The sequence below is a fragment of the Vespa crabro genome, chromosome 1 (genome assembly GCF_910589235.1).
Source record: "Vespa crabro chromosome 1, iyVesCrab1.2, whole genome shotgun sequence".
In the NCBI taxonomy this organism is placed as follows: domain Eukaryota; kingdom Metazoa; phylum Arthropoda; class Insecta; order Hymenoptera; family Vespidae; genus Vespa; species Vespa crabro.
Genome location: NC_060955.1, coordinates 8,220,995 through 8,235,693, shown reverse-complemented (window position 1 = coordinate 8,235,693; position 14,699 = coordinate 8,220,995). Strand labels below are relative to the sequence as shown.

Genomic DNA, 14,699 nt, shown 5'->3' with positions numbered 1-14,699 from the left:
TAGGATCGATCTCAGTGAAACCGTGAGAGTCATAGTTCCCTTTTCCCCATTTAAAGGAGAGAAGGTGATCTATGTAGCTTGTGCAACTATTAGATATGCCGGCTATGCATTTACGCGCTTTCAAGGCGGCATTTACACTTGAACCTTGAAATGGGTAGCCGCGAGTCACGTTTTGTTGCGGAGCTTATATCGTTATTCGAGTTAAACGGGGCAATTGGTGTCGTGCGTGAAAAATGCAGTAAACGTACAGCACACACACACACACATACACACATACACACACACACACACACACACTCACGCACATACATAGACAAGATTTATCAATGTAATAAACTAACGAAGAGTACTCGAACTTTCTTTTACCGAAGACGAGTACCATCCTGGCATCGTCACGACGCAAACCAAAGAACGAGAAGAGTCAGTTCGCTGCATCATAATCGATCGCTGTTTCACCGTTATTACGTTCGAGAAAATGGAGTTAACCTCGGCCCGACGATCTTAATTAAGATGATGTACGATCCTTGTCCTGGCGCCCTATATTTTCATGATCCTTCAACGTTCGAACGAATATACTCTGGATGGCATGATCAATCATTCAAAAGCGACATCGTATTAATATAAAGATTGGGGCTATCTCGTTTCGTCGAGGATGCCATAAAAAAAATCACTCTGTTGAATAGCTTAATTTGAAGACGATCCTTGACTAAGGTTCATCTTCTCTCTCGTTTCTTTATTTATCTTTTCTTTTCTCTTTTTATCCGATATAAATCAATTGGCTAAAGATCTTTAAAATATACAATTCCTTTGCTTCGATTCTATAGAAAACATATTTCTCATTTAGCGAGACAGATGCAAAGAAATCGCTTCTCACGTTGGAAGATAGAAAGCAAAAGTCAAACGCTCTTCGATTTTATTCATCATAAATCGAGTCTTCATATCTTTTGAGTCTTCTTCCATTCTCTTCATCTTTTTCCTTCCTTTTTCGAGAGGATGAAAAGTAGAAGAAGAAAAAGAAGAAAGAAACGATCAACTTAACAGTGAAATGAAAAAACAATCTTTCCTTCTTCTTGTCCTTTATCTCTTTCTCGCAAAAGCACAACGCTTGATCGTAAAATCGCGTATGCCTTTGCTTTGAAGCTAGTTAATATCTTCGAGCTGACGATGCCAAGCTTTCGATTCTGTGCGTGTTTGTAAAGATTTATGCAAATCCGGAGAAAAAGAGAAAGAGAAACAGAGACAGAGAAAAAGAGAGAGAAAGCAAACGGATAGTATACCGCAAACGAAAAGGGTGAGGAAATTCTTCTCTTCGCCAAGTTGGTCTTGGTCAAGTTGAGTGCCCGTGAAAATCTGCGAGCACGACTTATTTCTAGCCGTAAATCATCGCGTTATTCATAGAGAGATGGGTGCGCAAGGCTTTACTTCCGCTAGACAACGTTCGACCCTTCCTTTATCTTCCTGCACCCACTACCGAACTCTCAGTAGTGATCGCTTTAAATCCTTTTCGATTAACAAATTTCTTTTACGCTTTTTTTATATTTTAAACAATCTTTTTATTATGGATTTGATGAGCGAATAATGAGTATATAAATGTTATAAAAAGAAAATATATTAATTATAAATTTATTATAACATTAATTGTAATATGTTATAATAAAAATAGTTACAGGGAATAAAATGATTTTATAAAACGACATTTATTTATAGAGATCAATCTTTGTAATATCTATAATATTTCTAATCTCTTTATATTAGAAAATAAAAATTTTAAATATTTTTATTGAAATATAAGGAATATCATTGACAAAATTTATTATAAAAAATATCACTCGGTAGATGCTTTTGCGTAGTCACGAGTGTACCTTTACACGGTGTATCTTCGTTGCGAAACGTCGTAAAGGTGGTTCCCTTTTTCTACCCCCGCAGTGCGCACGAACGTGTATTCGAGCACATAAAGTCAAGTATGGCCGCACCTGATAGACAACTCGTAGCAGCCACACGGCTAGTACCGCCAGTGATAATACTCGACTCGCGAGAAAACGAGCCGAGGGTCAGAGGCTGTGCCAGCCTCCATGGAGGAAAAGAAAACGAGAGAAGGAAGAGAATATCACGAGTAAAATTCATCTATCCTTTACGATCCTGTTTCTCGTTAGTATGAAAGATAAAAAAGATCTTTTTCTTGATTTTTTCTTTTCTTAATTTCTTTTTTCTTTTTATTTTCCCTTTTTTTCATATCATTTTATATTTTTCTTTTAAATCTTTTGAACACTCACAACTTCTTATAATTATTTTATTCTACGATCAATGAATTAATTCGTTTCAATTTATCATACATTTCTCATACTTATCAATTTTTTATTTTCTTTTTAACTAAAAAAAAACCGAGAGAAAAAGAGAAAAAGAAAGAAAGAAAGAAAAAAGGAAAGAAAAGAGTTTCACGAACGAATGGAAGCTCCAAGTGACGACATCCAAGTAACACAGGACAATCGAAAGTTCGTTAGAGAAGCGTTGTAAGGATCGTGTCGGTCATTCGTAAGGAACTCAGCATCCTATGTCAACAGGCTTTAAATCTCTCATAGCCTCTCCTCTCTCTCTTTTTCTCTTTGTCTCTCATATATACTCTCAGGCGAATCTTTAGCGCGCGTTGACGTAATTTCATCCTACGCCGTTTTCTCGAACCTCGTATGCTCTGTAATTCATGTATTTTCATTGAAAAACTATTGCGAGGCGTTATGCTAATACGAGTCGAGATATTATTCGCGTCCGTATGTCACTGACCACCTACCCGTACCAAGTGTGCCTGAATAATACATATTTTCTCTCTCTCTCTTTCTCTTTCTCTCTCTCACTCTCTCTCTCTCTCTCTCTCTCTCTCTCTCTCTCTCTCTCTCTCTTTGTCTCTCAGTCATGAGCATACATTTATCGGGGGTGTTGGCATGAGAGAAAGAGAGCGATTCGTACGTTCTCCTCGTCTTGTTGTGCACAAACATGTGTACGTATATATATATATATATATGTATGTATGTATGTATGTATGTATGTATGTATGTATGTATGTATGTATGTATGTATGTATGTATGTGTATTGTGTATATATATATATATATCTATGTATATATGTATGTATATATGTATATAGACAAACGTAAATATACGAGGTATTACGAGACTGTACGATATTAAATTATAATTCACGGCACGCTCTACCGCGTTACCTCATACTTTTCTTCGCTATTTATAAGCCGATCCTTCGAAACCTTCCTATTTGCCATATTAGTGATGGCTTCGAACCGACTATTCATTTTATCGATCTTCTCTTTTTAATTTATTTCAAAGAAAATTATCTTTTATATTCGAGAAACATTTTTTTGTAGATTTTGATTATAAGAAAATAACGTTGAAATGTTATCTTTTTCTATTTTTATTTCTAATTTGATATATGATAAATCACATTTTCAAGATTCGAAAGGAACATTTTGAACGACTTCAAATGTCACTCGAACCTTTCTCTTTTGAGACCCAAACTCTTAAGCTTTTCACCGTTTCAACCGCCGCTGCCACCCACAAGCATCTGTTACTCTCTTTCCGTGGGCTTACGCTAAATCACCACCAGCAGTGTGCCTACCACGATATATTCGTATATACGTAGATAACTATATGCCCACAGTTAGATGTAGGTAAATAAGAGAAGGAATGGCGAACTCGTACGTGGTTAGATCTCAACTCGAGAGAATCTCGACGATTTCGTAAGCAGTGCTTTCTAGGAGGTCCATACTTACAGAATTAGGGAGAGAGAAAGTGAGGGAGAGAGAGATAGAGAGAAAGAGAGAGAGAGAAAAATAGAGAGTAAGAGAAATATGAACAGTATTTTAAATTACAATTACATCATTCTTTCGCGACCTTCCCTTTTATGATATTGAGAAACCCTGAAGTTAAGTACATATTCAAGTGATTCTCATTTGTTATAAAAATTGTTCTAAACTCCTACTAAAAATTTCTTTAGATTATGTTTATTATTACAAAAAAAAAACTATCAATCGTGTTTATTATTACAAAAGAAAAATAAACAAACAAATCGTGTCTTAAACATTTTACAAATTTATTATATATAATTTTTTATATATAATAAATATATATATACAATTTATTTATATTTATTTAAAAATTATATATAATTTTTTACAAATCTTTTAATTTATTATTTACTCACCAGGATATCCTTCCGGTATGACAATTTCCGGTCCAACCTTGACATCGTGACGATAACGATGCATAAGTAAAGTTGCTGTTACCCTGAGAGATCTTTGCTGCTGTTTGTAAAGTAAAATCGGTCGTCCACCGGCACCTTCAACTCTGACCACCCTCGGTAGCGAGAATCTATCGAGGAAATCGCGCAAAGGCATAAAACCTCCAGCGGAACCAGCAGCTTCCGCGGTGGCTTCCCGAGAACTCGGCAAAGAATCGTCACCGGTACCGGTGGCCTCTCCACTTGACAAAGTTGAAAATTCTCCGCTCGACGACATCTTCTTCTTAATCGTTTCTCTTCTTCTTTTTCTTCCTCTTTCTAAAAAAAAAAAGAAAAAAAAAACAAATAACAAAAAATGAAAGTAAGTAAAATCCAACATTCGTAATTATCACACAAATGTATTCATTTAATTTTATCATTATTTATGATTATCGATTCAAATTATCGTTATCTCATAAATATCATGTGAACTGATTGCTCTTGTCGAGTGTAAATTTTATCCGATCATCATCATCATCATCATCATCAACTGACATAATAATAATAATAATAATCATGATCTTCATCATCATCATCATCATCATTTGAACGTTCTCGTAATGGCAATAGGCAATAATAGTTGTATGTAATCTAATAGACATTTCATAACTAATGGAACCAAGTTGAAACTTGGAACATTATTATGGCTTATGCGTAATATTAGGGAAAGTGAAGAAAATCAAAGGAAATGGAAGTGTGGAAGGAGAACTGAAGAATTAGAGAATAGAGAAGAAAAGAGAAAAAGAGACGTGGCTTTCCTGTTAGCCATCAGTTAAACAGCCCAGCATGTTTCTCTCTTGCACGTGTTACGGAATTCGTCGTTCTACGAAGCGTAGCAGCCTTGACAGTGATTCGCCAGCGGCGTAAAAGCATATGAGTTAATGAGTGATCACGCTTCGGCTTTGGTTGACGATGCTTACCGACACTACTGTCATGACGACGACGACGTCGACGATGATGATGATGATGGTGATGATGGTGATAAGAGTGATAATAATGACGAAAGATGATAGTGATGATGATGATGATTTACGATGATGATTATTACCACTGAACTACGCAATGATCTTTGCCTCTCGACTTTTTAAATATCTCGCTTCGTTGATATATCACAAAGAAGTTAAATAGGAAAGTCTTCGGAAGTAACTATAATATGATATAACGATAAGAATATGAGATTTAAAGAAGATGTTGATTGAAATGATGGATAATGAAAGTATAACATTTCAAGCTAATATATTCGATCATATTACAATTTGGAATCTTAAAGTGTACACTTAACTCATAACTCACAATTTTTGTTGTTGTATGTATATTTAAAAAAAAAAAGGAAAAAAAAAACATAATTTTATTCGATAAAAAAAAGCCCATTACCCATCATTATCATCAATTTTATCAATGTTTACAATGTTTAGAAGAATCTCTCTCTCTCTCTCTCTCTCTCTCTCTCTCTTTGAGTTAAAGCATATTGACAATTAATAAACAGCCAACATTCAAGACTATAGAATCACATAGGTATTCCTAAGAGCTAGTTGCATAGCGGACGGGTAGACGTTCTTCTCTAGTGGATTTATTTCCGTGTTATTATAGGCCGATTCTATTCGTCCATATAATCCACGAGTTTGCGGGATATTATTTACATATTCTCACAAGCGATCAAGGAATACATAATATGTTCTCTCTAATACACATACACATACACATACACATACACATACACATACACATACACATACACATACACATACACATACGCATACGCATACACATACACATACACATACACATACGCATACACATACACATACGCATACACATACGCATACACATACACATACACATACACATACACATACACATACACATACACATGTACATAGGTACTCTTTCTCTCTCTTTCTTTCTGTCTCTTTTTTACTTTCTTTCTATCTCTCTTTCTTTCTTTCTTTCTTTCTTTCTTTCTTCTTCTTTTTCTTTTTCTTTCATAGTGACTTGCACCTGTAACGTTTCCCGGACCACGACGCGTTCATGGCAATATTACGGACATTGCATACGAATGACGAGAATTAATATTCCACATATGTAAGATATGATGCGTGGAGACTCTCGGACATTATCCACGGTCCTGGTCATGAATACACATGAGTTAGAAAAAGAAAAATAAATGGATAGAGAAAGACAGAGAGAGAGAGAGAGAGAGAGAGAGAGAGAGAGAGAAAGAAAGAGAAAGAGAGAGAGAAAGAGAAAAAGAGAGGGAGAGAGAGAAACTCCATCGTGTCTTTCTTTCTTTTTTTCTTCACCCTGCCTTTCCATCTCTTTTCTTCTCATAGGCAAAACGAACCTTACCTATTCCCAAGGTGACTTGTTCGCGATAAAATGTTTTCACCGGAGAACACGACGTTAATTTCCATGTAATAGAGATTTAATTGCACCATAAAAGTACGTCAAGAGAACACTCGCGACCTTTTTCCCCTCGTTTCCTTCGTTTTTTTTATTTGCTCTTTTTTTTCTTCTTCTTCCTTTTCCCTTGTCTTTTTTCTTTCAAACACAAGATCGGAAGTATGTGAGATTTTTAACAGTACTACAATTTTGATTTTCATTTTTTTGGATTTCCTTCGATTTAACCTACGAATATGTACACGTGGAACCGAGCCAAATTTTTTTCAATAAATTTCGAAATACAATATACATCCAATGATTTTGATCGATCATTTTTTTTCCATTTCGCGTTAATCCATGCTTTTATATTCTCTGATAAGAATCTACAAAATTTTTAATAAATTACGTGGGAGTACTTAAGTATATTTAAATTTGAAATTCTGTTTTATATATATTACTAAAAATTTCGAATCGTCTTTATAATATTGAATTCGATAAATGAGATAGACGATTGCGATTAGAAACGTTCAGTTGATTTCAAAGAAAAAGAAAAAAAAAAAGCACATTTTCCTTCTAGTCATCTTTTCTAAGATATTGTCGAAGAGCCTCGACGTTCATAGAATTCCACGACTTTCGTCCTTTCTCCGCTCGCGGTGAACAGTCCAAGTTAAATCGAGGTTCTCTCGTCGTAGAAAAAGAGAGTGGAATCTAGTCGATTCTTAATCTTACTGACCCTTTAGACATGTCCTTGGTGCCTCGCTTCGATGAGAAACAAAGCGAAAAATTATAAAAATTCTATTCGTAAATTCTCGTTACGCATGATTTGACGAATTAAACAAATAGATCGAGGAATTGATTAAATCACAATATTTCTTAAAGATCGTTTATAACACACGTCTTCGAGATTTTTTATTCATTCACCGAATAAAAATCGAAGATCAATGGAGATACAGCAAACGATTTAATTAAATTAAATTTATTTAAAGCAATTAAGCTTTAATTAAATTAATTTAAAGCAATCGTTTCGATTGATCAATCGAATCGAAGCATATTCTCTTTTGAACAAATTGAGACGATAAAATTAAGAGGAAGGAATAAACAAAAAAAAAAATGGACAAGTGGAAAATTAGAGGACAAAAATAAGGGGAAAAAAATAAAAAAAAAATTGATAAAAGAAAAAAAATCAATAAGAGAAGAGAAACAATTCTTTCGTTTCAATTTGTAGAGAGCGCTCGGTATAGATCGAACAAAAGTGAAAGTTCAGATTTAGCAATTTACTCGGAGTCGAGCAATCGCGTTAATCTCGGATACGCTTTATGTTTTCCGTGCAACATTATTTTACACGTTCCGCCGCGCCTCGCTTTTACATAAATCCTGATTTACGAAGAGTACTACGAAATGCTCGAGCGAATTTAATGAAGAGAGTTAGGTCGCATGGGCGCGAGCGTCCGCATGCATACAAGTTTCAACGAAGCACTCATGTTTTTCTGACTTTTTGTATATTTCTTTGTTAACGTAATTAGTTGAAAATGATAAAAACTCTCTCTCTATCTCTCTCTCTCTCTCTCTCTACATATGCATACGTATATACAGAAATATATTCCTTGTTTATTTCTCGTTTCGGTAATTCGCAAGTTCGCTCCTTTTTTTTTTATAAAATAATGGAGAAAGGAAACTATCGATGAGACGTGCTCGGTATTTCGATTATCGCACGTTCGATTGAAGCGTTTCGTCACGCGGCCATTTCAAACGGATTAACCTTTCGCGCGTATATTCGTGAGCTCGGTCGTTCGTTCGCGTTCACTCGAAGAAACGTTCGGCACTTCGTCATTCATTTTCGATGACCGTACCGGTCATTTCTTTTTTGATTTTAACTCCTCCTCCTCCTCCTTCTGCTCTTCTTTCTTCTTCTTTTTCTTTTTCTCTTCCTTCTTCTCTTCCTCCTCTTTCTCCTCCTTCTCTTCTTCCTCTTTCTTCTTATCGTCGTTTATCGTTTACAGTTCCGTAGGGCAAAAACTAAAACGTAAAGTACATACTAGCAGAGAAGAGAAGACATATCTCAAGAGCGATTAGAAAATCGATTAGACACGTAAAATCACGCTAGAGTCATAAAACGCTCGGACGCAACCCCTTAAAAAAGTCTGACCTTGGAAAGATATTAAATATACCGTTAACAAATTATCGCATTTTATCGTTATATATCTGTATATATATATATATATATATATATATATATATATATATATATAGAGAGAGAGAGAGAGAGAGAGAAAGAGAGAGAGAGGGTGAGAGAGAACAAGACTCTTCGTTATGGTGACGCTCATAAAGATGTGATTGAGTATAAAAATTCATAGAAAACATATCGACTCTGATCGTTTGCACATTCAACAGATAACTAAACGTTAGTATGTGAGTATTTATGTATGTGTATGCGTTTTCACAGATACTTATATATCTATCTATGTATGTGATACGATGGACGAAAGACGATCCGTATCCGGATTAAATTGCGGTATTTATTACGTAACAAACGATTTCGAAGTGGTAGACCGAGATTCGACCTGCGCAAGAATTCTTCCATTATCGTTTAACCGTGCGCGGCCATGCACGTGTGCAGGAACGACTAGATCGAAGGGAACGATCGTGAAATCGTTGTTTCGTAACGCAATACGGACTGATCCTGCTAAACGTCACATCGTTCGATGCACGATAAAATGACGCGCACGACATTAAAGAAAGATATGCGTATTATATATGTGTGTGTGCGTGTATATATATATATATATAGATATATGTATGTGTGTATGTGTGAAATTATGTAGTAGTCATGTACAGGGGTGTATAGGTATATGGATATATAAGTGGCACCCACCTCGATCTTCGAGGATCTCCTTCCTTCCTTTCTTCTCGTTTTCTCCTTCTTCCTCCCTCTTCTTTTCTTTTGTTTGCTTCTTTCTCCCTTCAACGATTGCCGATCAAACACACGAATCCCCACTCGCACAAACTAGTAAACTTATAGACGGGGAGAAGTGCACGGAAACGAGGTGGCACCATCTTTCCTTCTCTTCGAATCCTTCTTTGGTGTTACTTGGAACTTTCACTCGATAAATCGTACGAAAAAAAAAAGAAAAAAGAGAGAAAAAAGAAAGAAGAGACAACAATGAAACTCGAAATGGGGAAGAAAGAGAGAGGGAGAGGGAATTGGATTCGTGATTACAAGAAAATGGAAGAGAGACCAATATAAAAAAATAAATAAAAAAGAGCGAGACAGATAGATACAAACAACGAACTAATAAAAGAGAAGAAAAGTATATAAATTGATTTTGTTTCTTCTTTCGACTTGAATCCCAAGACGTCGATGGAGATAGATCGAACGATCGAACGATCAAACGATCGATCGATCGATCGATCGAAATCAAAAGAGACGAGAAAGATAGCCAACACAATATACGGATGATACGGCGACGCTTCGAACGGGATCGCGCGACTAAAGCTTGGAAACGCGTTGGGGACGCGGCACTATGTGCCAAGCCGGATCCCCACTTCGTGCCGCTTCAAATAAACTGTATCGCGCAGACTCAGCTTCTTTCTATATCGCTCGCTCTCTCCTTCGTTCGTTCGCTTTGCCGACTGTGTCTTTACTCGCCTTCTCTTGTTGGTTACCTCTTACCACCTCTTACCTCCTCTCTAGCTCGGCTTCTCTACCTTTTCTTTCTCCGCCTGTTTCCGTCCTCCGTTCTCGTCCTTCGTACGCGACGATCCTACTACTCATATCTCTTTCTAATTTTTTCAATTTATTTTTCTTCTCTCTTGTTTATTTCCTTTTTCTTGTTCTCTTATTTTTTTTTCTTTTCTTTTCTTTGTTCTGGTTCTACTTTTTTTTTTCTTTTTTTATTCGTCTTCCTCATGAACAAATTTGTAATTTTATCGTTCTTATTATCATTTAATAATATCCGCGTATTAGAATTAATTCACACTTTGTTTGATTACTTGCATTATGTTACCTTCAAATGAAAAGACGTTAGACACTAAGAAAATAACATTTAATTTAGATCTATTATAACGTGTATAACGAGTATCGTTAAATAAAGAATATTTGTTTTTATCAACGAGTGGGAAGATTTCGAGCAACTAAGACATCGTTAATAAGATTACACGTAATTATTTCACTTATAATAACACTAGAAGATATCCTCGAGTTTTATGTTCTTAAATACCGAGAATTGAGAAAACAGAAAGACTTGATTAGATCTTTTCACGAGTAAAACAAACTCTATGAAATTTTTATCGTCGATAGAATATCAACATATATGTAACTAATAACATTTCTTGTTACTTCAGTTTTTCTTTTTTTTTCCTTTTTTTCTTTTTAAAATTTACTATTGTTTATATAATATTCGTTTTTATAAAATGAACACACCGTGTAATATCTCTCGAAGAACAATATGAATATTAATTAACATTAGCTATTTAGAATCTAAAGAAATTGGACAACAAGGTTCCACGTGTATTCGCAAGGCCGCGAACGTTTAAAGAGCATCATCTTTCACGAGGAAAAAAAGGAAGAAGAATTGGTGAAGAGACGCGTGCCTCCTATAACCGTGTAAGTTTATTACATATGTACAGTTAGAAAAAGGAACGTGGAAGCTAAGCGAACTGTGAGTATTAGAACGAACGAGGGGAGAAATTGAGAAAGGAAAATAACGCTCGAGAACTGGGCAGTGGAACTTTTGATAGTGTTGAAAGAATAGATTCCATTGTCAGATATATATACATACATCATATATATATTTGTATGTATATATATATATATATATATATATATATATAAATATATATATATACACACCTGTATAGCGGTCTATCGAGAAATTCGTGGAAAGTAGCACGCCATATGTGCGAAAGGCATCTGGCGAATTAGCAACGAACAAATCTCTAACTTCTCGTTTATCATCATCGATACATCGGTCATCGACTTTTCTGACATATTTCAATATATGCCAGAAACCATTCGAAATAATCATACGTCGTTTATTATTCGAGTTTGTCTCATGCTTAGGAAGAAGAGGACGTTTCAAATAATTGATTTAATAAATATTCCTAATAAAATTCTTCATTCAATGGTTAACGTGAAATTTTTTATTCGTCAATTCATGACGAATTACATGTTCGTAGGTCTGTGTGTGTCACTCGGTTGCAAAAATAATTCGAAAGAAATTTTTCATTATTATTTAATAGGAATAAATCGTTATTGTCATTCGTCAGCATGATTTCTTAAAGTGAAAATAATTGATCCCAACAATATTCTTAATCATAATTTTTCTTCGATTATTCATACGAGTTACACGCTCGAAAGATAAATAGATGGAGATTATTGTTATTCTTTTGCAAAAATATTTCGAAAGAAGTTCTTAATTTGTATACACTCAATAAAGAAAAAAATATCGTAGCTATTCTTCACCGTCAAGGTTTCAAGGATGATCTTTCAAAGATGTAAACAATATTCCTAATCAAACTTCATATATTCGATAGTTCACGTACTAACATATTAGAAAGATTTACATAACTATGTTTTCAAAAAATATTTCGAAAGAAGTCCTTTCGTACATATAAATATGTACATTCAACAAGAGAAATCATAGTTGTCATCGTAAAGTCAATTGGAATCATATCGAATAAAAGAAAAGATAAGACTTCGATGGTACATCGTCAAAAACGCACTTTCACATTTTTTAAGTTTCGTAGGAGAGTATATATACACATACATATATCCTGATAATTATCCCGGAACGCAAGAATATTAATGTCAGTATTTAGACGCGAAACATCTCTTGCGAGTGTCATTGTCTCCTTCGTAATTGCCATCTCGGAGAACAATCATTGACTCGTAGAGACGTTGATTGTACCGAGAAGAAACGTCATAATCGAGCTTTCCTTTCTTTCAAAACGTCCATCCTCGTCGTCCCTCGTTTGGTTCATCATTTTCTTTCCACATCGGAGACCCACCCATGTCGACTTGTTTCTCGTTTGATATTATTCTATGTTAAAAATCAACAAGAGAAAAAAGAGAAAGAGAGAGAGAGAGAGAGACCGAAGGAACGTGAATATGTACTTATTTCGTCCTGAAGAATATTTTGCAGGAAAGCACCGTTTATTATACTCGCGTTCATGGTAAGAAGAAATAAACATCGACGATTTAATTTCAAAAGGTCAAGCTCCTCATAGCGTGTCCGGTACACGGAAGCATATCGCATATCGTTGGAAGACGGATGACCTTAGGTAGGTTTCAGACCTTTGCTCTTAAACACCGGCCAAACGTACCAGTATCCAGCCACCTATCTTATATTAAGCTTCTTCTCTTAGTAAGCTGTCCATTTCGTTAGATAGATAAAAAATCTAATCCTTCTTATTTTCTTTATTATTATTATTATTATTGTTATTCTTATTGTTACTGTTATTGTTATTGTTATCGTTATTATTCTTATTCTTATTGTTGTTATTGAAATTATTATTATTATTATTATTATTATTATTATTATCGTATTGTTATTGTTATTATCATTGTGATTGGTACTGTTCCTATCGTTGTCGTTGTTATTGTTGTTATAATTACTAAGAAAAGATAAATTCTATTCAAATTCTTACAAGTTTAATTTATTGTATAATTAAAGTCGATAGCAATACTTAAATTAGATAAGAAGAGTTATTAGATACTATACTTAGAGAATATTTGATACTTATAGTTTTCTTATTAAGTAAGCTATGCTGCCAAGCGACAATAATCCGTGTTTATCGCTACATCTCCGTATCGATTATAAGCGAGATCGTAGGTCTACAGAAAGAGAGAGAGAGAGAGAGAGAGAGAGAGAGAGAGAGAGAGAGAGGGAAAGAGAGGTAGAGAGAGAGAGAGAGAGAGAAAGAGAGAGAGAGTTCTTAGGAAAGAGAAGAAGAAGCGTGCATCGCGATATGCTTTGCTATTCCTTCATCTACCTTCTTCAATCGTCCATCTTGATCACCGTTTGACCCGTCAAATACGTTAAAGATTTTCAAGAAGTTCATTAAGATCATAGAAATGTTCTCGTTTTATTCACAAATCGATCGAAATGAATTTTTAATTTTCATTATGATAAAACTATTTGCAAAATGATTGAAATATATTTAAAAAAGAGAAGAAAGAAAGAGAAAGAAAGACGTGATAATTAAGTTTCTTTTGAAGTAGTCCTATTTCTCTCTCTCTCTCTCTCTCTCTTTCTCTCTCTATCTGTCTATCTGTTTCTTTCTCTCTTTTTCTCTTTCTCTTTCTCTTTTTTCCCTCTCTCTCTCTCTATTTCTTGAATAAAAGACCTTCGTCCAGATTACGATGGTCGAACGTTACGTCACATTACCACGTTACAAGCAAAATCATTCTCCTCCTTCGGAACTCACACTTATTGTGGTGAGATAATACCACAATTACTGTATATTTTTTACACCGACCGAGAGAAACCACGACCGCTGATTTTACCTTCGCGAAAAAGAACCACAAAGAATCTTTCTAAAAGAGAGATGATATCTCCAAAAGTGTCGAGATCTCGTAGACGTGGGAGTTGCCAGAATAAAACGTACGTTTTGTGAATCAAAGCCATGGTTGTTTCTTCAAGAAAATGCACTCAACGATTATAGTAATAATAATTTATTACACGTCGATTTGCAAAGTGTTCTAATTTAATCGAGTATATATTCGTTGATAATTTCAAATATTCGAAAAGAATTTTTTTTTCATACTTCATTTTTTTTCTTTTTATTATTTTTAAAGAATTTCCCCCGAATTATTATATTTAACTATTTTTCTTTTTACAGACAATAAATAAATTTTTAAATAAATTTTAATATTGGATAATCCGTGCTATGAATATTTCGTATATTCTCTGATAATTTCGATAATATTCGATCAGAATTTTTTTTTTTTTTTTTAATTTTTTTTTACTTTTACAGAAGTCCAGTAAATTGTTATATGTAATTTTCTTTATATAGAATTTATAATAAACTTTAATAT

The 14,699-nt window shown here is 34.5% G+C and overlaps 1 protein-coding gene across 2 annotated transcripts in view; it reads right to left on the bottom strand.

Annotated features, from left to right (window-relative positions):
- Nucleotides 1–10,343, bottom strand: part of LOC124425779 (actin cytoskeleton-regulatory complex protein pan1-like) — a 31,830-nt gene extending 21,487 nt beyond the window's left edge. Inside the window, exons 1-2 of one of the 2 annotated variants that reach the window (XM_046966674.1) lie at nt 9,537–10,343; nt 4,211–4,564 (exon numbers count right to left, since the gene is read on the bottom strand). In XM_046966674.1, the coding sequence (XP_046822630.1) occupies nt 4,211–4,523 (313 nt within the window). In that variant the 5' untranslated portion in view covers nt 4,524–4,564; nt 9,537–10,343. The remainder of the gene's footprint in view (nt 1–4,210; nt 4,565–9,536) is intronic. The other variant, XM_046966663.1, reaches the window with a different exon arrangement.
- Nucleotides 10,344–14,699: the final 4,356 nt, after the last annotated feature.